At 37.5% G+C, this 22,951-nt stretch overlaps 3 protein-coding genes across 3 annotated transcripts; all 3 read right to left on the bottom strand.

Moving 5' to 3' along the window:
- Nucleotides 1-3,569: 3,569 nt before the first annotated feature.
- LOC127793227 (CSC1-like protein ERD4) lies at nt 3,570-9,616 on the bottom strand. The gene is given in 7 exon segments (XM_052324036.1): nt 3,570-4,235; nt 4,238-4,382; nt 4,682-4,937; nt 5,696-6,540; nt 6,763-7,038; nt 7,180-7,325; nt 9,036-9,616. Coding segments are annotated over 7 exon segments (2,199 nt in total). The 5' UTR covers nt 9,307-9,616; the 3' UTR covers nt 3,570-3,975.
- A 257-nt stretch (nt 9,617-9,873) lies between these two features.
- Nucleotides 9,874-11,658, bottom strand: LOC127793228 ((S)-scoulerine 9-O-methyltransferase-like). Its single transcript, XM_052324037.1, has 3 exons — nt 10,758-11,658; nt 10,313-10,377; nt 9,874-10,227 (listed from the first exon to the last, which is right to left on the bottom strand). Exons 1-3 carry the CDS (start codon nt 11,467-11,469, stop codon nt 9,931-9,933), a joined length of 1,074 nt encoding a protein of 357 aa, XP_052179997.1. The 5' UTR covers nt 11,470-11,658; the 3' UTR covers nt 9,874-9,930.
- A 1,953-nt stretch (nt 11,659-13,611) lies between these two features.
- On the bottom strand, nt 13,612-22,411 carry LOC127793226 (hydroxyproline O-galactosyltransferase GALT2). The gene is made up of 9 exons (XM_052324035.1): nt 22,127-22,411; nt 21,966-22,019; nt 20,771-21,754; nt 19,553-19,785; nt 18,346-18,636; nt 15,020-15,148; nt 14,745-14,918; nt 14,459-14,566; nt 13,612-14,364 (listed from the first exon to the last, which is right to left on the bottom strand). Exons 3-9 carry the CDS (start codon nt 21,681-21,683, stop codon nt 14,155-14,157), a joined length of 2,058 nt encoding a protein of 685 aa, XP_052179995.1. The 5' UTR covers nt 21,684-21,754; nt 21,966-22,019; nt 22,127-22,411; the 3' UTR covers nt 13,612-14,154.
- Between the last annotated feature and the right edge of the window lie 540 nt (nt 22,412-22,951).

Below are 22,951 nucleotides of genomic sequence, written 5' to 3'. Positions count from 1 at the left end.
TATTACCAGCTTGTTTGGTAATGCTGTTGGACCGCTTGTAAGCTATTAGTTTAGCTTATAAGTCAGCAAGCTTCTTTTCTTACCTGTTTGAATATATTAATAGCTTAAAAGCTATACAGCTTATCAACTTATCTAACAACGTTTTCAAAAAAGCCCTCTGGAGCTTTTAGAGTTGACCAATTGAATTACCATTTTACCCTCCAAGATTCACACATGCTATCCTTATACCTTCTCAACTCTCTGTCTCATTCCTCTCATCTTCTCCTTCATTACTCATCTTTTCCCATTGCCAGCGCCGCAAGCCATCAGCCACCCGCCATCGCCTCCTATCGCTGCCCAGCGCCCAACGCCGCCATCACCGCCCAACGCCGCAAGCTCCCAGTGCCGCCTTGCTAGCAGATCGCCGCCATCGCCAGTGCCGCAAGCCTCCATCGCCGCCCAGCTGCGATCTTCGCCCAACGCCACAAGCTCCCAATGCCGCCCTGCTAGCAGATTGCCGCCATCGCCAACGTCGCAAGCCTCCATCGCCGCCCAGCTGCAAGGAGAAGCCCAGCGCAGCAAGCCTCCATCGCCGCCCAGTATTAATATTTATTTAAATATTAATAGTTGATATGTATTAATAAAATTTAAAGATAAAAAATTTTGTATAATGTCTCAACATCCAACATATATATTGAAGATTTTTATGAATTAAATCTAAATTTATAAATAAAGTATTGTATTAATATATTTTTAAAAATTATGTATAATTTATCGACATGTAATTGTAAGTATTTTAACAATTAGATATCAATTTAATTTTTTTATTAAAAATTTATAAATTATAAATTTTGTTTGTATTATTCAGTGTAATTGTAAGTATTTTAGCAACTGAACATCAATTTAAATTTTTTTATTAAAAAATTATAATTTATAAATTTTATTTGTATTATTTAGTACCATGTCCATTTTAGTTTTTTTACTAAGTTCTAACAATTTATCAATTTTTATAAACCAAATATATAACTTTTAACTAATAGCTTAAAAACACATTTATCCAAATACATTATTAGGTTAAACACTATTTAATTTTAAATTTTAAACAGTTTAAACACTACGCAACTTTTAAACTTCAAACTAAAACGCACAACCAAACTAGCCCTAAGTGTCATTTCATCTGTTCCAACCAAACATTGGCATATGACAGCATATGCCAATGTTTGGTTGGCATTACAATAAAATCTATTAAGTATCCTTTTATCTCTACTAGAGATGAACAATAATTCATGTGGCAGTCACATACTAGTGTTTGGTTGGTATTACAATAAAATTTGTTGAGTGTTCTTTCATCTTTCCCATGCCAGTGTTTTGGTTGACATTATAATAATCAGTGTTTGGTTGGCATTATAATCAATGTTTGGTTAGGAAAAATAAAAAGACACTCAACAGATTTTATTATAATGCCAACCAAACACTAGCAATGCCAGTGTTTAGGGGGTGGATTCAATTTTTGCAAACCTTAAATCTTCCACATCTATGTACCTCTAAAATATTGTAGAAGATTGGAGCTTATGAACAAAGCCATTTTGCAACCTTCAGTCAGGCCCATCAGATTGTATAGGTGTTGGGTTCCGGTCTAAATTTAGGCAGCCTAATTAAATTAGGCTGTCTAATTGCGTTTAACTAATTGCTCTTTGGGGGGGGGGGGGGGAGGCATTCAAATTTGAGGATTCAAGAAGTAAGAACTTGAGAACGCCGAGGGGGGTCTCTATAAGGTTGAGACATCCAAATTTAAGGGTTCAAGAAGTAAGAACAAGTTTCAAGGTAAATAAGAGGCAGAAAAGTCAAAGACTTCAAAGTGACGGTGTTTGAGAGTGTGCCACTATATTCTTGTATCATTTGAAAAATAGTAGAGCGTGTGAGGAAAAGTAAAAAGACACTCAACAGATTTTATTATAATGCTAACCAAACATTAGCATATGGCAGCCACATGCTAGTGTTTGGGGGTGGATTCATTCTTGCAAACCTTAGATCTTCTTCATCTATGTATCTCTAGAATCTTGTATAAGATTGGAGCTTATGAACATAGCCATTTTGCGACCTTTAGCCAGGTTCATTAGATTGTATAGGTGTTGGGTTCCAGCCTAATTGTGGCTAAATTAGGCTGTTTAATTGCATCTAACTAATTGCTCATTGGGAGAGGTTGAGGCATTCAAATTTGAGGATTCAAGAAGTAAGAACTTGAGAGCGTCAGGGGGGTTTCTATAAGATTGAGACATCCAAATTTGATGATTCAAGAAGTAAGAACAAGTTTCAAGGTAGAGAAAAGGCAGGAAAGCTAAAGGCTTCAAAGTGATGGTGTTTGAAAGTGTGCCACTATATTATTGTATCATTTGAAAAAGAATAGAATATGTGAGAAAAGATAGAAAGACATTCAACAGATTTTATTATAATGCTAACCAAACATTGGCATGTGGTTGCCACGTGCCAGTGTTTGGGGGTAGATTCATTCTTGCAAACCTTAGATCTTTTTCATCTATGTACCTCTAGAATCTTGTAGAAGATTGGAGCTTATGAACAAATCCATTTTGCGACCTTCAACCAGGCCCATCAGATTGTATAGGTATTGGGTTCCAGCTTAAATTTATGCAGTCTAATTGTGCTTAAATTAGGCTGTCTAATTGCGTCTAACTAATTGCTTTTTTTTTTTTTTTAGGGGGGGGAAGGTTGAGACATTCAAATCTGAGGATTCAAGAAGTAAGAACTTGAGAGCACGGGGGGAGGGAGGGAGGTGGGTTCTCTATAAGGTTGAGACATCCAAATTTGAGGATTCAAGAAACAAAAACAAGTTTCAAGGTAGATGAGAGGCAGGAAAGCCAAATGCTTCAAAGTGATGGTGTTTGAGAGTGTGCCACTATATTCTTGTATCACTTAGTAGAGTGTGTGAGGAAAGATAAAAATACACTCAACAAATTTTATTATAATGCCAACCAAACACTGGCATGTGACAGCCACATGCCAATGTTTGGGGGGTGGATTCATTCTTACAAACCTTAGATTTTCCTTATCTATGTACCTCTAAAATCTTGTAGAAGATTAGAGCTCATGAACAGAGCCATTTTGCGACCTTTAGCCAGGCCCATTAGATTGTATATGTGTTGGGTTCCAACCTAAATTTAAGCAGCCTAATTGTGCCTAAATTAGGTTGTCTAATTGCGTCTAACTAATTGCTCATTGGGGGAGTTTGAGGCATTCAAATTTGAGGATTCAAAAAGTAAGAACTTGAGAGCGTCAGGGGAGTCTCTATAAGGTTGAGACATCCAAATTTAAGGGTTCAAGAAGTAAGAACAAGTTTCAAGGTAGAGGAGAGGTAGGAAAGCCAAAGGCTTCAAAGTGATGGTGTTTGAGAGTGTATCATTGTATTCTTGTATCACTTGAAAAAGAGTAAAGTGTGTGAGAATATTTTGTAATTATCTTTATTATAATAGAATATTTTTCGGATGTTGCCCTGTAATTTTTCCCTCAATATTGGAAAGTTTTTCACGTTAAAATTTTGTCTCTTATATTTCTATTTGTATTCCATAACATGGTAGAAAAAGGTAATTCTGAGAAACTTTTGCAATTTATTAAATATCTGTACAATTTTCCCAATTATAGGTTGTATGTAAAGATGTGACAATCATGTTTAGGCAACAAGCTTAAGATGATATATATAGAATGGAGAGCAGCTTCAAGAGCCTTCCAAGAGATTTCACATCTTCAGATCTCTTACATTTTGACGTTATACTGCACATCTGGGATGAGGAGAGGAATTAGTCAACTAACCCTAATTAACAAGAGCACTCCTAAGCCTATATATCCTATCTTCCAGTATTCGTCCATGCTCGAGGCTGTTAGTAGCTTTAGCTCACTCCTAGCTCTTAACTTTGCGTTTCAATTGCAAGTCATACTGGGAACACTAACCACAGAGCCTGTGGAAGTACACGTGGATGTGTGTCAAGCGAGCGAACCTGTCCTTGAATGCATTGAATGCATAGACGCATTCCTTGAATGATGAGACAAAGCATCTTCGAATTGGTCTTCTTCTACCCTGTCAGTTCTCAAGCTTGGCGGAATGAAAGACTTGAAAACCAGTTCCATGCTCTGTATTTCATTCAGTTCCAGGCTAGCAACATCAAGAGCCGGGGCCTGAAAGAAATGGTAGAATTTCTTCCTACAAACGTAGGCAAAGAGCAAGGACAGTATTGGTAGTGGATCAGGAAAGGAGCGTAGGAGAACTCTTTTATTCCAAAGTAACCAATTGTGGTAACTTGGAATAAGAGCAAAGCAGCCACCACGAGCGAATTTATGTGAGGCCACATCCTCCCGTAGCTCTCATAGGAAGGAACATAAACTTTGAGTACCTGTTACAGGTTGGAAACAAGTAAACAAACATGAAAAGAGAGAAAAACTCCGATAGAAGCAGAGCTTTTGGAACAGAAAAATGAAGAGGTTAATAGAGAAATGATAATGTCAAGTGTTTGTTTGAGAAAGGATTCTTCATGCTGTTCTCAATTCCAACTGTGTGTTAGCTTTCAGTTTAGTTTATGATTTCAGTGAAACAAACACTGGTTTTTCCTCTGTTTTTCTGGTAGTTTCTTTTAATAAAAGATTAGAAATGCTCAACTGTTCAAGGGAAAAAAAAAAGGGCTGTTGAATATACCTGATTGCGAAGAACAAGCCAACCAAGGCCAAAGTATAGGGCACCAAATGGAATAATGATAGGAGCTATAACAGAGTAACAGAAAACTATTGTGATGATCAGCATATCACTGGGTATCCTAGTTGCATATCCAAGATCTCCTGGAGCCCAAGCTTCTTTCCGATCAGCCTCTGTCTTGCAAATATACTTCCTCTTTAAATGGTAAATGATTAAAGGAACTAATCGAGACAGTTCCAACCCATAGCCGACAAAGAACCTGAGAACAATGGAATAATGAACTTTTTTCACTAGTCATTGACATTTTACTTTCCAGTGTCCACAGGACTTAATACTATTTATTGACAATAACCAATACATCAATCTCTAATTCATGGGAAAACAAATATATTGCATGAGAACACAAGGAATAAAGAAATGAACAAAAAAAGGGGGAAATTGATTGAAGAATGTATAAAAATCTTACTTGACTTGAAGAGAAAAATTAGATCATTAACAGGGGATCTAGACATCTAACTATGAACACATTCATATTCTTACACGATCAAGAATCACCTGAAATCATTTGCCCTAGAAGCAGATACAATAATCAGAGTTGTTCAGTTAAAATTATTGACCGATACTATGAAATTTCAAATGTTTTACACTCAATAAATGCCAAACATAATATGATATTAAAAAAAAAAATTATTTCGAAGAGAATAGACTAACAGCACATTGAAGAATCTTGGGTTTAACTTTGCAGTCCATCAATATTGAAGTCTGTCCTGTTAGTCCCTTAATCCATCTGGGTCAACTAGAAGTTAAAACTGATTGATGAAATGTAATGTATATCACATAAATTTAACATAAACATCAGTCTGTAACCTTATACCTTAAAAGCATATATGATCAACAATGTCAATTTGAAATGGTGAATTGTAATTTTCATGCATGAAGATTATACTAGAAGAATAGTAACGAGAAGATAATAGCGAAAAAAATGGCAGAAAACGAGAAAATAAAAGGAGATCTTACTTGAGGGCAACATAGGTAAGGAAGAAAGTTGCATTAGCTGGAAGGCTTTTTGCTAGTAATGAAACTATAGAGTTTGGATTCTCCTCAATGCTCTTCAGGGAATCAAAAAGAGTTCCACTAACCGTAACTCCAATGAAAACATTCAACACGATGAAATAAAAGTATTTTCCCGAGGCAGCCCTCACTGCATGACTCTCAGAAGGAATTCCCTCAGCCTTAGATAGAAATAAAAGGAACTTTGGCAGCAAAGCCAGAAATATGATCAGGACAATCTGAGGTAAGTATGCTTCTAGCACCGTCTTAATTGCTTTCAATTTAACAACTGGCTTCAAAAACGGGAGAAGTTTCTGCAGATTGTCCATCGTTGTAAACGCAGAGATGAATCCAATTGGGATCATGTAAAAGAATATGGTCAAAGCAACAATAGCATAAACAATACCCTGTCTTATCTGCCTCTCATAAAAACGTTTCGGAAGATTATCCCATATCAATTGGCGGGGCTCGGGAGCTTCCATTACTGTCCATGTGTCAACCATTCGGGCATGTAGACTCTGAGCTGCAGAAGCAGCAGCTACCCTGCTGGTGAAGAAGACTAAAGCCGAACCCTGCTGTTTCTTTCTGAGAGTGACCTTTCGTGCAGCTTCTAGTTTTGGGATCAGTTCATTAATTTTTTCATTGTAGTGTTCTGTTGAATCTACTTTTTCACCGACAAGACCAAGAAAGCCTTTTCTGTGTGCGGGTATATTCCCTTCAGGATTGCCTGTTCTCTTGGACCCTGCAGATATTTCTTCAGCACGTGCAAGCTTCTTTTTGAATCCTTCTAACTCGTCCCAAATTTTGTTCACCTGAAAAAGTCAAAACATTCTAAGGCTAGAAATTCCTTTTGTCAAATGGATTGAACCACCAAAATACACAAAAATGAGTTCATTTGATAGAGCAAAACTATTCAAGGCTATATAATGTATACCGCACAAAACGAAAATGTGTTTAAGATATCATATTCCCTATGAAATGAATTGATAGAAGATAATAACAAATTTCCATAAAAGTTTGAAATTATGTAATACCTCTTTGTTGTTTGTAACCACCATTGATCTGTAATACGTATCTGGATATATTGTGTTGAAGTATGAATCAACCTGTTCCTTTATAGTTTCACCTTTGGGTGGAGGAGGAATGTCTCTTACAAGAACAACAAATTGTTCAGCTCTCATTTTGGGAGACATTAAAGCAGAAGCTCTGACACTTGAGACATGATTATATGCCTTCCATAACAGGTAATATGCAACAAAAGAAACCCAGTAGGTGGCTATCAGGAAAGCCCACAGCCTCAAACTGTTTTGCTGTAATCCACGAGGAAAGAAACAGAAATTAACAAAACATAAGTTCAAATATAAATTTAAAAACTGTCCCAAAGGATTGTTTATTTACTGAAACAATTAAAGAAATGGGGTGCCAATTGATGAAATAGTCATGGAACTTACTTTAACTTGTCCCATTGATAGCTTGTCAAGGTCGTTGAAAGCTCCCTTGCTCGTGCTATCGTCAGACTTCACACTCTTGTCAGTGGCAGCCAGTGGAAGAAGAAGTGGTAGCAACACAACCCCAGATAAAACCAGTATTCCAAACACTGAGGCCACATTGCAGGAAAGTTAAAATTGAGAAATGATATCTGCTTTTTGGCAGAAATGTACATGTAATACCAGAAACTACAGTGAGTATTTGAAATAGTTTAACTTATGAGTTTAGTGCATTCAGCTAGTTTTCTCTGCTCAAAATCGGTGGATTCTCTTGGTGTTGGAGGCAAAATTTTATTCTTTATGAATTTATGTTGTATCATTACTTGTTCTCTTTGACTTTGGATCAAGGGTGATGGAAACAAAGAAGGCATACCCGAAACAATCAAATAAATAATGAAAATAATAAAAATTGCAACATGAAAATAGCAGGATTGCCACTTTATACCAAGTCAATCACAAGTCTGCAGCCTATTTTAACCGGAGAAAGACCTCTCGTTCTCCCCTTTTGCCAGGGCCAGCACCTAGAAAATATAAGTTACCAGGTGATATGGCTTACCTGTTACTACAACAGTTTCCATATATAACTCAATATGAAGAAAACCAAGAGTATGAAACTTTGAAAATACACTCTTCAAGTTAGGATCCAAAGTAGAGTACGAGTTCTATGTCTCTTATCTTATTTACATTTTGGTACCAATAACCAATACATTCTCATGACTGGTAGCCATGCAATATTACTGACTGTATTTAGAATTTTAATGCCTTATGGCACAGCATTCTGGACCAAGATTTGAGCAACATGTGAATCACAAGTGAGAAAATCTACCCCGTCCTTCAACACTGGAGAGAACATTTGGATTGTTCAATTAAGAAGAAAGCTAAACCAGCCAAAACAAGGGCCCAGTTCCAATGGTTTCTTTTGGACGAAAAGATTTCTTTAAGTGGTCTAACTTCATTCTTGAAGAACAAGGGGCTCCTGAAGCGGAAATCAGCAAGTTCAGGCAAGAGGTATCCACAAGAAAAATAGATTACATATGATGATCTTCCCCATGGAATTAAAACGGTTAAAAACCTAATTATTCAAATGTCAGTTTGGTTGGTTTTGTTATGACCAAAGACAAGGAGAGAGGAGGTTTATATCATCAACTGATTTTGAAACTTTTTCCTTTTCCTTATTATGTTATTTGCAATGGCAGGATTAAGGTTTATGATTATTGTTGTTGTTGTTATATTAATAAAGCAGAAACCGTCGTCACAAGTTTGGATCTTTTGTGCTAAAATTCTATGTTAAAGACCATTTCCTTACTTGGGATTTTCAGATAAGAGAACTTCAATAAGTACACATGCAATGTGAACTATATATACGCTATTCAGGAAATTTGGAGTCACTGACCGGTAAACCAATGAATATTTTTATGAAACTTTTCAGGGTTTTTTTTTTTTTGTTTCCCCTTTTGGATGCTTCCTATGACCCCAAAATTGATAGTGGCAAATTAAGATTCATTGTTCAACCTTCTGCACAATTAAAGAGACTAAAGCAGCTACAGGATATAAAATTCCAGAGAATTTGTTTGCTGAAAGTGAATCAAAATGCAAAAATGTAAAAATATCACGTTGTTTACTTTATTATGTTGAAATCATCATCATCCAAAAATGACATCCATGTCAAGTAGAGAATCATGCAGACACAGATTATATCGAACCCACCAAATGAACAATACCCAAATGATATTTTCCAAATATAACGCACACATTGGAAATATATGTGCGTGTGCGCGTGCGTGCGTGTGCAGGGAATAATAGAGTTTGAAAGGGCAAACCAGTGGAGAGGAAGACGAAATAGACAGCAGAATCGACGCCAGACATGGCAATAACGTCGCGCTCGGAGGAGGAAAGTGCCTCTTTGATCCAGGAAAACGGGTTCCGGGTCCTGGATCCGCCGTCCCACGGATCCATGCCATGGAGGATCCGATTCGGGCAGTAAACAACGTTGTTGCCGGGCATTCTGGACAGCCATGTGAACAGCAACATCAGCACCACGAAGATCGCGAACGAGGTGCCCAGAGACGTCAGGAAGGAAGATAAATCCATTTCCGTGAAAACTAGCCGTTAATGCAGGGGAAAGTAACCGTTGAGATGGGGATATGAATCAATCAGGAGAAAAAGTTTGGGAAACGGATTGCAGCGTGGGAGACCAAAATGTCATCGTATCTACGGAGCGTTGAAAGGCAAAACATGTACGAAGTTCAAGGCCTTTTCTTCCGTTAATGCAGCAGAGAGAGAGAGAGAGAGAGTGAAACAAAGCAAAGCAAAAGCCGATTTGGATGGCGGGGGAAATGGAGGTTGGAGGGATGAAATTTCTAAACGTCCCCTTGACTGTTTTAACTGTCGAATTCTTTTGATATGACAGGATTGCCCATTAACTGCCCTTTTATTTTATTTTTAATATACATCATTTTAAATTTTACTTTATAATAATAATAATAATAATAATATTTAGTCAAATTATCAGTATTCGTTTTTATATAGTCACACATCTGTTATCATGTAACATTTTATGCATAAAATTTTTATACACATTGATACTTAAAAATCACTGAAGGATTCCCACTATCTTTGTAAGAAACTTAGTGAGAGTACAGAAGAAAGATCAGAGTGCACGGCAATTATACAGATAAATTAAGAAGGTTGAAGATTATGTCGCCCCGACATTGATTAGTTTTTCTTGATGAATTCCATAAGTTGAATCTCCTTGTCAATGCAGAACGCTAGTGTTTCTCCAAAGCCTGCTGCTTTGGCAAGATCTTCCAATTCAGCCACGGTTCTTTCCTTGCCGCCAACGTTCAGCACCATCATGAAGAAATCGGTTGCCACGGCAAGCTCTGATTCCACGACATTGCCGCAGGGAGCTCCGAACTCGAGAGCTATCACCTTCCCATCCTCCGGCAACGCCTGCCAGCACTTTCTCAGCAACATAATGCAGCGATCATCGTCCCAATCATGTAATATCGACTATGACAACATCAATCACGAACGTTAATCTTATTAATGATTGAATTTGTGTTGGCAAACCTAGTCTGTGAAAGGAAAAACCAACCTTCAACAAAATTGTTTGTGCATTTGGCAAAGAGTCGAACATATCTCCGGCAATATGCTCCACACCTTTTCCCAATAAATTACACGCCAGTCAGTAAATAAATATAACTCTTCCGAGATCAAATTTAGGTGTCGTCCTTAAATTCAAAGACATCTTATTAGACTTCTATATGACAATGTCATTAATCTTTTCTATCTCTTGAACTCGAATTATTATGATAAGGGACCATATTGAGACCTAATGGGAGAGTGTATGAGTTTTACAAGGCTTGACAGGTTTCAGGTTCATCAAGATTACTGCTTATCAAGGTTGCCATCTTGATAATCCATACCGAAACAAAGTTCGTTACATGACAATTAACAGTTCTGTCGATCAAAAGCTTTTGTGGGTATCAATAAAAATCTGTAACCATCAGTTACAGTAACTTAGAGATCAAAGAACTAACCAGGGCAGCTGATAGCAGCATCAGCAACAACATGGGGCAAATCAAAGTTGATGCCCTTAACATGCGGATAGATGGAGACTATCTTCTCTAGTGTAGCTCCATTGCCGCCGCCAACATCCATCAATTCCTTCACGTCTTGGAACCCAGAATACACCTTTAACACCTTGTGGAGCAATATCTTTGAAAAACACTCCATCTCCTCGTTAAACATTCTACTCAACCGAGGATTCTTAGCCAGATACTCGAACAAATCCGACCCATGAGCCTTCCGGAAGGGGGAGCAGCCCGGTTCCAGCACAGTCTCCTTGGCCATGTAAAGACTGTCCACGAATTCCTTTTCACAAGCAAAGAGAACCAGCGGAGCAATGGAAACTCCACCTCCGTTAGTCACTAGGGTTCGAGACGCCATTGTTAACCCATAAATCCTTTCTTGCTTATGATCTGGACGTAATCTCAGAGAGCTAGAAAGAATGGATTTTGTGGTTAGCATTGCTAGGATCTTGTCCAAGGCAATGGCGGCTGCTTTGTGATTGGTTGTGGGAATTTTTGAAACGATTTCGGCTGAAGAAAGCTGAGCTTCAGGGCCTGCCTCGTTGATGATGTTGAAGACGTTTAGTTCAATTGCAGCTTTGGCTGCCATTTGGGCGCCTATCAGGCCTGTTATGCTCCAGATTGAGAAGCCTTCTTCGCCTGATTCCATGCTCCTGAACATTAATTGTAATTCTCCAAAGCAGAAAATATTCTCATGGTGATCTTCATCTGTGATATCAGTTGTTTTATAATGATGATGAAGATAGAAGCAACCGTATTCTTCTCACCCACCAAAAACAAATAAATGGTGTTCTGAAAGAAACAGGCTTGTTAACCACCCACCAAAATGATGCTAGTAAAGGAGAGGGAATATAATATATTACTATTGGTATGATATTCAGAGATAGATAGTCATGCTGGTGAAATTCAGTTATATATTCGAATCTTATGAATTTTAGACATATTTTTCGGGTCTCTTTGTCCTTTGTCATTATTATTTAGGTTTTAGAGATAAAGGGATTAAAGACATTATTTTAAAAACTTAATAAAAAAATTTATCAGTGTTTTAAAGGGTTTTTGAGTACAAATGAGCTAATTAGTACTTTCGTCAATGGCTAAAAATCACCTGAATCTAATCTCATAAACAAAACAACGGGTTAATCTAAAACTCATTTGTACCAGAATCCTTAACTTGATATTAAGCAGCAGTTGGAGGGAAAAGCCAGCAAACACCGGCTTTATTAAACCACGTCATTGGTAAAAGACCCTATAGTTATCCATCTAACCAAGAATGATAGACACCAACGCAATGCTTAAATATCCAGGCAAGATATATATAATGATATTGGTAGCAACAATGATAACACAGTTTACAGTACAATTGAATTCAGTGTGGACTATCCTACATGTATCATTGTCATTGATCAAAATTGGATAAGTAACTGACGAGTTGATGTGGAAGGGATACTTATCGCTAGAATTTAATTAATAAAGAAGTGGGATTAGGTGGGAATATATATGCTGTCGGCCCTGAATTATTTAGGGTCAGGGCAAAAGTAAAATTTAGGGCCCATATATATTCAGGGCCGGCCCAAGGCCGGATGGACCCTAGACGAAAATATTTTTTTTTGAGAGGGTGGAACGCTGTATTTTTTTGGAAGCTCCTAATTTATTTATTTTCTTTTAACAGGGGAGGTGGTTTGTTCTTTGTGTGTGTGTGTGCGCCTGCGTGTGTGTGGAGGGGGGAGATTTTTTGGGGAGGCCCCAAATTCTCCGCGTGAGAGGTGTGGGTGTGGGGGGGGGAGGGGGAGGGGGATTTTTTTTGGGGGCCCCAAATTCTCCGTGTGAGGGGTGTGAGTGTGTGGGGGAGGGAGGGGGGATTTTTTTGGGGGGCCCCAAATTTTTTGTGTGAGGGGTGTGTGTAGATTTTTTTTGGGAGCCCCAAATTCTCCGTGTGAGGGGTGTGTGTAGATTTTTTTTTGGGGCCCCAAATTCTCCGTGTAAGGGGTGTTGGGGGGGGGGGGGGGGAAGGGGGGATATTTTTTGGGGGGCCCCAAATTCTCCATGTGAAAGAAGAGGGGGATGGGCGTTAGACGGTGGCTGTTTAGGGTCCCAAATTTTGGAGGGAGGCTTTTTTTGGGGGCCCCAAATTCTGTGTGTGTGTGGAGAGGGGGTTGTTTGGGGCCCCAAATTTTTGGGGGGTCCTAGGCATAGGTCTTAGTGGCCTATGCCTTGGGCCGGCCCTATATATATTTAAATTTAGTGAAGAACTCATTCTTATTTTTCAACTAAGATTTAATCTATACAAATTAATTAAAAATTTAACTTTCAAGCCAAATAAATTGTCTCAATTCAAATTTCAATATATTAAAATTTAGAAATGTTTTGAGCCTTCAGCACATTTGAGTGCTGGGCGGACTTTAAAGTCCGCCTTCAAGTCCGCTTAGTGCTAGCACAAAGCAAATTTCATGTTCGTTGACTTTCGATGAACTTGAAGTTCACCTAGTATTGTTGGGAGTTCAAGATTTTTTTTTTTTAAATATTAAATTAATTAATAATTATAATATAATATTTACTAAAATCATTTTGACCCCGAATAATGGGCCGGGCCCAAGGCGATCGCACTAACCGCCTTGGCTCAGGGCCGGGCCTGAATATATATATACACACATATGCACAAAAATAGTATTATTAAATTTTATTATATTGAAATAAAATCAAAAAATCAATCATATCGTTGCTATCAAGATTCATATTCAAAACAGACATTTTTGTGCACAAAAATTAAAATCAAAATCACATTAACTAGGCGAAATGACTAGAGAAGCACAAAGTCAAAAAAAACATGTTACTGTCACATCATTGTAGTAAATGTTTCTTTACAAAAGTTCAATAATAAGAACTAGGTTGGACATGTGATGATATCTCCCTCCCATTCATGGATGATATCTCCCATTCAGAGGAAGGTCATGACACTAATCACCAAAACAAAAGGATACATATATCCACCTACCCTCTATATTTCATTGTGAATGTTTGCAAGCCACTTGAAGCACTGCAAAGGAATAAATTGTCTCCGTTCTATGCTAAAAGTTATCATCTATTCTCCAGATTTCAAGTGTCAATAATCACAATCAACTAGCAGAACTTGGCTGGGCCGCAGAAAAGGCCCCAAATGCTCTCAACCAGAAAGAATCATACCGGGTTCTTTCTCATCGTAGAAAACAATGGCAGTGACTCAAAGTAGCGATATATCTCCCATTCTGACCAATATAAACAAGAACGAGAGATTGACTGAAATCTGAAATACAGGTACAACAGGTTAGGTACAACAGGTTGGCCCCATTCCTTGACTTGAAGTTGCTTTTCATCGCCTAAAGTTGCAGCAGTGAGCCCGACCTCTAGCTAAATTGTCCCACAGGCAAATCATCTGTCGCGGGGATTGGTAATGCGCAGTGTAGTAACCTTCCATGCATCCGTATTGACAGAACTTCCAGTTGTGAGAGTACTGGACCGGGGTGGAGCGGTTGAACTGCTGGACCCACATTCCCATGCTCACATCCTCCATCTTGAACAGCTGCCATGACAGAGGAACGACATGTTTCAGAAACAAAAGTCGAATCTTTCATTGCAGAATATAGAAATGGATTGAAGTTTCTGGCGTTACAAACCCGTAGGCTTCGATTAGCATGCTGAGAGATGATGAACTTAGCAATGTCAATGGATATTATGTATCCAGGCCCATTAGCATAAGGAGGATATGCTTCCTCTGGCCACTCCTGTTGCATACATTAATTATGCATGAGATATTTAAGGCAAAGATAATCTTTAATGCAACCTTGTGAGAAATCATTATTCGATCTAAACAATGTTAGAATGCATCCCTTGCGTTACGCAAATGCTTTAAGAAGAATAGTCAGCATTTGTACCACCAGCTATGATTTGAAGCTCTCATACCTCGTAAGTGACAGCCCATTTCCCAGTTCTAAGAGGTCGATGCAAGAGATTGAGGTTGCCCATGTAAAGGGAGCGTTTAGGGGAGATGCCACCAATTTCTTTCAAGACAGTATCCACCCTAACAAATGTATCATCATCACACTTCATGATGTGAGCAGCAGTCACATTTTGAACCTGCAATCCAAATGTTTTGGTTACTGTTCGACAATGAGCCAAGCTAGAAATAAATTATCATTGGAGACTAAAAGAAAGGCGAGAGATGGGAGTAAACATACTCCATATTTGCAGATGGCAATAGTTTTAAGAACCACGAGCTCATAGCGATCCATAAATGGCAAAATCACAATATCGCCAAAATAAGCAGCTTCTTTCTTCAAAACTGCGTTCACCTCCTTCCTTGTATTCTGCATGGTCTTTCAAAATCAGTAGAATACTCGAAAAGAAATGTAAGAAAAAGAAGAGATGATTAATTTAGCACACAGTGATCTTTCTATAAAATAAAAACAGATCATAAAACACATGCACGTGAGAGCGCGCACAAAAAAAAAAAATAACTGAAAGTGTGAAATTTTTCTTTTGAGTGAAAATGAGCCTTTCATGCTTGCAGCTTATGATTTTGTACACGAATTCAGTTTGTGAAATGCATAAATCCAATTACAAAATTGACATTCTAAATAAGATTCAAGGCAATCATAAACAAGACTTGTAAACAAAATGCAACTCAATTATTCATATATTATGAAAATAATAACTTTTTCGGTTTCTTTTTGTGCATCGGATTATACCATGATGGAAAATAAGCATAGGAAACAGCATGAAGACCAAAAGCAAGAAGCATGGATTCGGAAGAAATATTATTCAATGGAATCTGTCTCTTCCATTTTAAAGTGAGTTATCTTTAGTTGGTAAAAGCTTTCTAGAAAACATCTTTAGCTCAAATATGCATTTTTAACCAGATAAACAATGATGTTTCTGAACAACTGAAGTTTTGGGGAACCACTAAAATGACACTATAAAATAATTATTCTCAACTTTTTCTTAATATCTTATTGTTATTTAAAAAAAAAAAAAAGATAGTATATTGTTTCTGTTAACCTAGATCTCACCCTTATATATGATCTCTCAATCTCTCAATCACCCAGCGATCTCTCTCTCTATCCCGAAATGAATAGAAAGCTAAATACAATCAAGAACACAAACAAGAACATCACACAATGCACAAGAATTTACCCTGGTTCAGTCTCAATGAAAGACCTACATCTAGCTTGGCATATGCCCCTGCTTTCTCCACTATCTTGAATATCAATACAAGATTACAAGTGCTCTCAAAACCCAACTCTCACCTAGCCCATAAACCTGAAAGCTATATAGAGTTGTTACAAGAAAGATATCCACTCTTCCTCACTGCACAATCTTGCCCCAAGACAGCTGATAACTCACAATAGAAAGCCCTCTTAAAAGCCTAACTCTCGGCCCCTATATATAAGCCATAGAGGGTGGAAGAGCTTCCTGACCGACTGCCCAAAACCGGCAGTTACAACCAATTCGGTCAGACCTTAACTTCTAGAAGAAATAACTGAAAATACAACATAATATTTCCCTCACATTACAAACCCTAATCTAGTACAAATGAACTCTAACAGTTTCCTTATACAAGAACCAAGTACACTCCATGCAGAATGAATGGACTTTGGAGATGACAAAGTGGAAACATAAAAATAAAATTCATCATCAATCATGTTCCTCCAGAGGATAAATATATAAATAAAACCTGAACTAAATCCATTCAAAATAGATTCCAATTTGTTTCTGCTTCTTACTATTCCAAGTTAAGACTGACACGGCCAGGGGTGGTTAGTTTAAAAGTGACAAGACACATGAATGTAACACAATGAAATAAAGCAACTTGCATCTCACGGAAGGGTAGCCATGCCTGCATCAAAACGATGGAAAAAGAATAGGAAATTTAATGTTTTCAAATTTTCTTCCACAATAAATTTGAAGGCTCAAAATTTCTTCATCAAATATTCGCTTTGAAGAGGGTGGTGCTACAAATGTTTCAGAGAAATGTCTTATAACCTTAAGAAACAATATAGCAAAGGACGGGGTTATTCAGGATGCCAGTTACACAATGTCGTACCTCAAAATAGATTATTCAAATTTGATTTGCAATTAAAGAATACTGAAGGGGATATCAGAAATGTGTACTATTTTGTACAACAAACAAGATAATCTAAATTTGAGCAGATGTCAAACTAATCTAAATTTGAGCATCTTTATGGGGCTTTCAGATAAACTTATAACTCATACAAAAGGATTATCCAACCAGAATTCAGAAATAAGCTTCCCTCAATCAACTTAGGGTGCATTTGATAGGGGTGGAAAATGAGGGTGAAATTAATTTTCCATCTAAATTCTAGGAAATTCTATCAAACAGTTTTTCAATTCCATGGAATTCGAATTCCATCTTAATTCAAAAAGTGAAGATTTTTCTTGAAATCAAATAATTGAAATTCCTAGGGGGTGGGGTGAGAATTGGAATTCCACCCTCATTTTCCACCCCTATTAAAATCACCCTTAGTATCTAAAAGTCACATATTCAGAAAAAAGCATGAGATTTTAATTCCTTTCTAGTATGCCTAATAATCTTGTATATACTAAAACCGGCCATTCTTCATGTCATAAATTTTATCCACATTATATGAGTTCTTTATTTGGTAACTACTTTTTTATAATTTAATGTGACATATTTTGTGTAAATACTCAAAATGATATGTATATTTATCTAAAACCATAATCCAAGGCTCATCTTAATTTAAATTGTTCCCATCCATAGCAAAAAAGAATAAACATATTTTTGTACCCAGCAATTTATTTTGGAAGTGAAAAAGGTATAATTGTCACTTTGTTTTTATTACTTTACCATTTCGTCCATTTCCATTCTCTATCCAAATAAAGTTATATTATCCTCTTTTATCTTTCATTCTTCCCAGGCAAGGGGAGAGTAACAACCTTTATGGTACTTCTCTCACCCTTTCACTCTGTTTCATTATGTATCATTCTGTCCCTACCCCAGCCCTCTCCCAATCAAAGCCTTAAGCAATCCACAGGATGCGTTAGATTATTTGTCAGTCAACTGGTCTAAGGTGGATGAACGAATTCAAATGTTAGGAAGCACCCTCGGGTTGGTCCACCCTCATGCGGGAGTAGATCTATTCTGGGTTGGTCCACATGTTTAGCAGATTTTATAGGTGAGCGTCATCTTAGAGATGAGCCCATTCTACATTAACTTTAGAGAGATAGAAATGAAATGGTGTGCATTCTATTTACTTTAGAGGTACAGATCATTTGATTGTAGAGTTTTAGTATACGATTTTGATTGCATAAGTTTTCATGTCTGCTTGTCAGCCAAGACCCTCACCTCGGGCCACTCTTTTCTACACAGGTGGCATCTCCTGATGCTTTTTAATGTAAACATGAGCAACTGGCAAAATAGAGATTGAGTCAACCATCTAACTTACCAGCATGTCAGTATTTCTTCACCGTTACAGGTAATTCTTCATGCATACATCATAAAAGCTAGCACAAGGCACAAACTTACCAATGCAACAAAGAAACGAACTACAACATCCAAGGACTTGATTGCTGGACTCTGCATCCAAGTTTTTCTAACTGCCATTCGCTCCGCAAAATGATTGGTCGCAGAGAGAATGCCAATAAAAAGCCGAATAGGCCTTTTGGGCAAAGGGAGGGCTTTCCATTTCTCATCCATTTCTAGTACTCTTTGGGGTGAGAAGCTTCGATGAGAGGTTGGCAGAGAGGTAGCATAAACTGAATGAACATCCACATCACCTTTAACTGCCAATCCAGTTGCATCTTCAAGAGTAAACCCCTGAATCAACCTCAAACTAATGATCACAAAGGATACTTACACATGTACAGGAGACCATATGCAATAAAATTATGACATAGTGGATAGTTAAACAAAAAAGTTCCCTGAAAATTGTAGCAATGAGAGTAATATCTACTTCTGCAAGACAGTAGCAAAAGAAGATGCACTGTACAGTAGGATGAGACTATTGACATCAATAAATTTGTGGCTATAAAAAATATATGTATACATGTATATACATATATATGATGCAACATGGGTCAAAAGCAAAAGCAACGAGGAACGCATGAATAGAAGAAGACTAAACATATAATACAATTGCAAAATGAGAGAGAAAACACATGCAATAAATTCATTGCACCGTCAGGAAATATAGATCAAAATGCAGAGTTGATAATTGATACATGATCTACTTGTGGAAAAAAAATTAATTAAAGAGATTTACAAATAATCTTCCCTTTAATGTCACTTGTCTCAGACCAATATATGCTTTAGTCTATTTGATTATCCTGTCATGATCCCAGGGGTAGGAAGGGAATATCGACAAATTACAGTTGGGGTAGGAAAGAAATATCAATAAATTACAGTTGTAACAGTTAGTTAGATGGTAGTTATAGGAAGGTTGTAAACAGTAAACTGTTAAGAGAAGACTATATGTAACCAAAGGTGGAAGGAGAAGGGCATGGAATAACAGAATTATTCTTTTCTCTCTCTCTCTCTCTTCCTATTCTGTTCTATGTCCAGAATTCCATAATTGTAAGTCCAATTCTTGAGGCTTGACATATCCAGCTGCTAATAAAATTGCCCAGCAAATCCAATGATCATCCTCTAGGCCATTATACACATCTTAGATTTGACACTAAGAAAACTGGTACAAGTCATAATGCTCATAAAATATTTGTTTCAGATAACATACCATCCTATAGGGGAATGACGTCACATGCCGGCCCCCAACATTAATATGGAAACCGTCAACACCAGCACGCACAGTCAAGACAAACAATCTACCCTCAACAAAAGGAAATGGCCACGTCACTTCTGGTTTCTGTGGACGGCCAATGAATCGCTTGAACCACGAGGTTGTCTTGGTTTCCCTTGAATCTACTATATCATTCCGCATCCATTTTTCACATCGCACGTATCCATCAACTGCCAGATAAGAAAAAGGCATAAGCTTTTTTTTTTTTTTTGTCCCTTTATTTCTTTGGATTTTTTTTTTTTGAGGGGGGGGGGGGGGGGGGTACAGTTGGAAAGAGTTTCTCAAAGGCATCAGGAAAAATAATACTGGATTCAAAAGGACCAATTCTTCTACAAATTTTCATTGGTTTCTCTCATCCTTCACATCAATCTTTTTTTTATAGCAATAATATATTATGAAAAAAGCCATCTCAAGAGGGAAAACACAAGAGCATAAAAAACTACTTGTATAACGTATTTCACACGCCATTTCATGCATCTTTCTTCCATTTTTATTGTTTTCCATTGAGTATGTCCACAAATTTAAATAGCTTTAAGCATATTTTGGGAGTCGGATACAAAAAATGGAAAGCACAAAATCCAAGTTCAATAAAAAGTACTGGCTGCCTCTAAAGTTAAGAAGTGTTTAATACAATCTCTTAAGTCCTGTTAGCATCCCGTGGTCATTTGCATTTCCCTTACACTTCTGCAAATTTCCTCAGTGGAAATAGGAATATGGTGATAGTGACTCACTTAAAAAGTCAAAATTAGAATTTCTCATACTAATTTTTGACTTGATCATAAATAAGCAAGTTTCAGACAAATTCCCAGGCATTAATCACAGAGAATAACATGTTTAAAGTTTTATTAAAGTTAAGAATGAGAAAGCCTCAAATTTGAAGACATGGGTCCCAAGATGATATCCTAATTGGAATTTACTCACTACTCAACCAAGACTTTAGGAAAATCATACCTATTGCTGACATAATAATGCTACCTTCTTTAATTAAACATCCTATGAATCTCCTAGACCAGAAAATCAATCTGTGGTTCCTCTTATTTTAAATACTGCCTCCTGTTTTTAATCTTTTAAAACATTTTGCAACCGTGAACACTTTCAAAAATTTAGGAGAGTCAACATAAGAAAAATAAAACCAAAAATGATTACAAAACTTACCGAGCATATCATCATCTCTCTTGGATGGTAAACCATCACACCTTTGAGCTGTCCCCCATTGCATCCTATAGCAGGTATTGTGCTCAATGACTGGTCGTTGACTCCAATCTCCACTCAGTCTAGGATTCAAATGCAGGATCTTTGGTGGATCCTCCCCACTGACTGCCTTTAACCCCTGCAATTCAACCATAAATTGTGAAACAAGAACTGAAGCATCACGCCCCCTTATTCTTGCAAGCTGGGGCACAAACTCACGGTGCGCATAATGGGGTGTTCCCACCACTGTAATGGAAGAACCAGCAGCAAGCCCACAAGGAAGGAACATGATATGGTCTCCTCTAGCTAATTCTTCACCACTCATCAAAACCCAGGAAGGACAAGATTCAGGCTTCCCATCAAGTATAGAACTCTGGTTTATATCCTCCTTCTCATCAATTTTCTCCATTTCTTCCCATGCCTTCAAACCTAACGTCCAAGCTTCATCTGCCATTCTTTCTAGTACAGATAAGTCAATTGTTCTATTCATCTGCCTCATAATTTCACCAGTTATTCGACCGTAATGATGCCGAATAGGCTTTGTCGACGGGGATTCTACTTTCCTCTCTTTCCATGCCTCCTTCCATGGCATCAACGGAGCATTTTGGTTTTCATTATCTTCCAATCTCCTGTGAAATGTATCCTTATGGACTGTACCAGAATATGAGTTGCTTGAGTCTCCATTATCCCCAGCCTTGACCGACACTTCATGTAATCCCACATAAGTATCATCACCACTCAACACCGATGCAAATTGTAAAAACTGGGGGAACTTGAATGCGATAAAAATCAAGTATAATGCAGCTATGCCCAACAAAAAATGCGACAGCCTGAACCTCCTTGCACCAGGAACTTCACTTTTTGCCCTCTTCATCATTTGAAAGCTCCAAAACAAACTTCAATTCTTCACACAACCCAACTATCACCACATCCCATTTGTCACAGTGGCTAAAAATTACAAATACAAACACAAAAGGCCAACAAAGGTAAAGATCAGAGACTTCCCGATCTCTATCTACGGCAACTTCAATCTACCAATACAGATGAACATCACCAAAATTTCCTCAGAACCCTTAACCAGTATCGAAGAGAAAAAATGAATTTACAGGGACAGAACAAAAGGAGAGATCTGAAGCCTTCAGGGGATGAAAGAAATTACCTTTTACCAACCCACCAAATCTGTCCCCATCGAACAACACATCATGATGCGAATCTGAAATTGGAACACAAAGTTTCATACATTGATGAACAAAATCACTGAAAATGCACTTATAATAGCATGATATATCCCCTGATTCATCTATGACTGGCAGATTTTACCAGCATTCTTCGGACAGCTTATCTCCTCATCCAAATCCACCCTAACCTTTTTCCAGATTATCGCACAAAAAAGGAAAACATAGGGTGGAAAATGTAAGGCGAGCCAAGAGATCCTTACAGCAGCAGGAATTTGAAGATCTTCGAACAAACATAGAAATGGTCTTTTTTTCGGGGTAATTGAAAATTTAAAAGAAAAAGAACAACGAGTATTTTGATCGCTGAAATCACAAGGAAAAGGCCACAGAGTAAAGGACGACGTTTTGTGTACGCCGCACCTTGGGCGACAGTGGAACTAACTCCAGATTTTGGCGCCGCAGCGTAATAAGGAAATAAATGGTGGCCTTCAATGATAATATGTTGAGTTATGAGGTTTTGCATTTTGATCCAAAATTTACTGAAATTATTAATAATAATTTAACATAGGTCTAACAGTGAATGAAGTGCCAATTAAAAATAGTATATTACGATTTAGCATAGATTTTTAGGCTAATTTTCTGAAAAGAATACTTTAATATTTATTATACGCTATTAAAAGATAAATCATATTACTTATACATAAAGAAATGTACTTGTGTTATACAGATGCACTGACCAAAATATTCCTTGCTATATTGCAAATTTACTCTTAACTCCCATTGATTGCATTTTCTCTCTCATTTTCCCATTGTTGTATCCAACGATCGTCTATTATTGCCTCCTTATCTCGTACTGCCTCGTCTCTCACGTACTGATCACCTCTACATCCTCTCTCTTTACGGTGAAAAGGATGTAGCGACGATTAACACACGAGAGACGAGTCAAAAGCGACAACAAGCAATTGCTGGA

This window comes from Diospyros lotus, unplaced genomic scaffold, assembly GCF_014633365.1.
Source record: "Diospyros lotus cultivar Yz01 unplaced genomic scaffold, ASM1463336v1 superscaf1, whole genome shotgun sequence".
NCBI classification, from domain to species: Eukaryota; Viridiplantae; Streptophyta; class Magnoliopsida; order Ericales; family Ebenaceae; genus Diospyros; species Diospyros lotus.
This window is presented reverse-complemented; position numbering and strand designations above follow the sequence as displayed.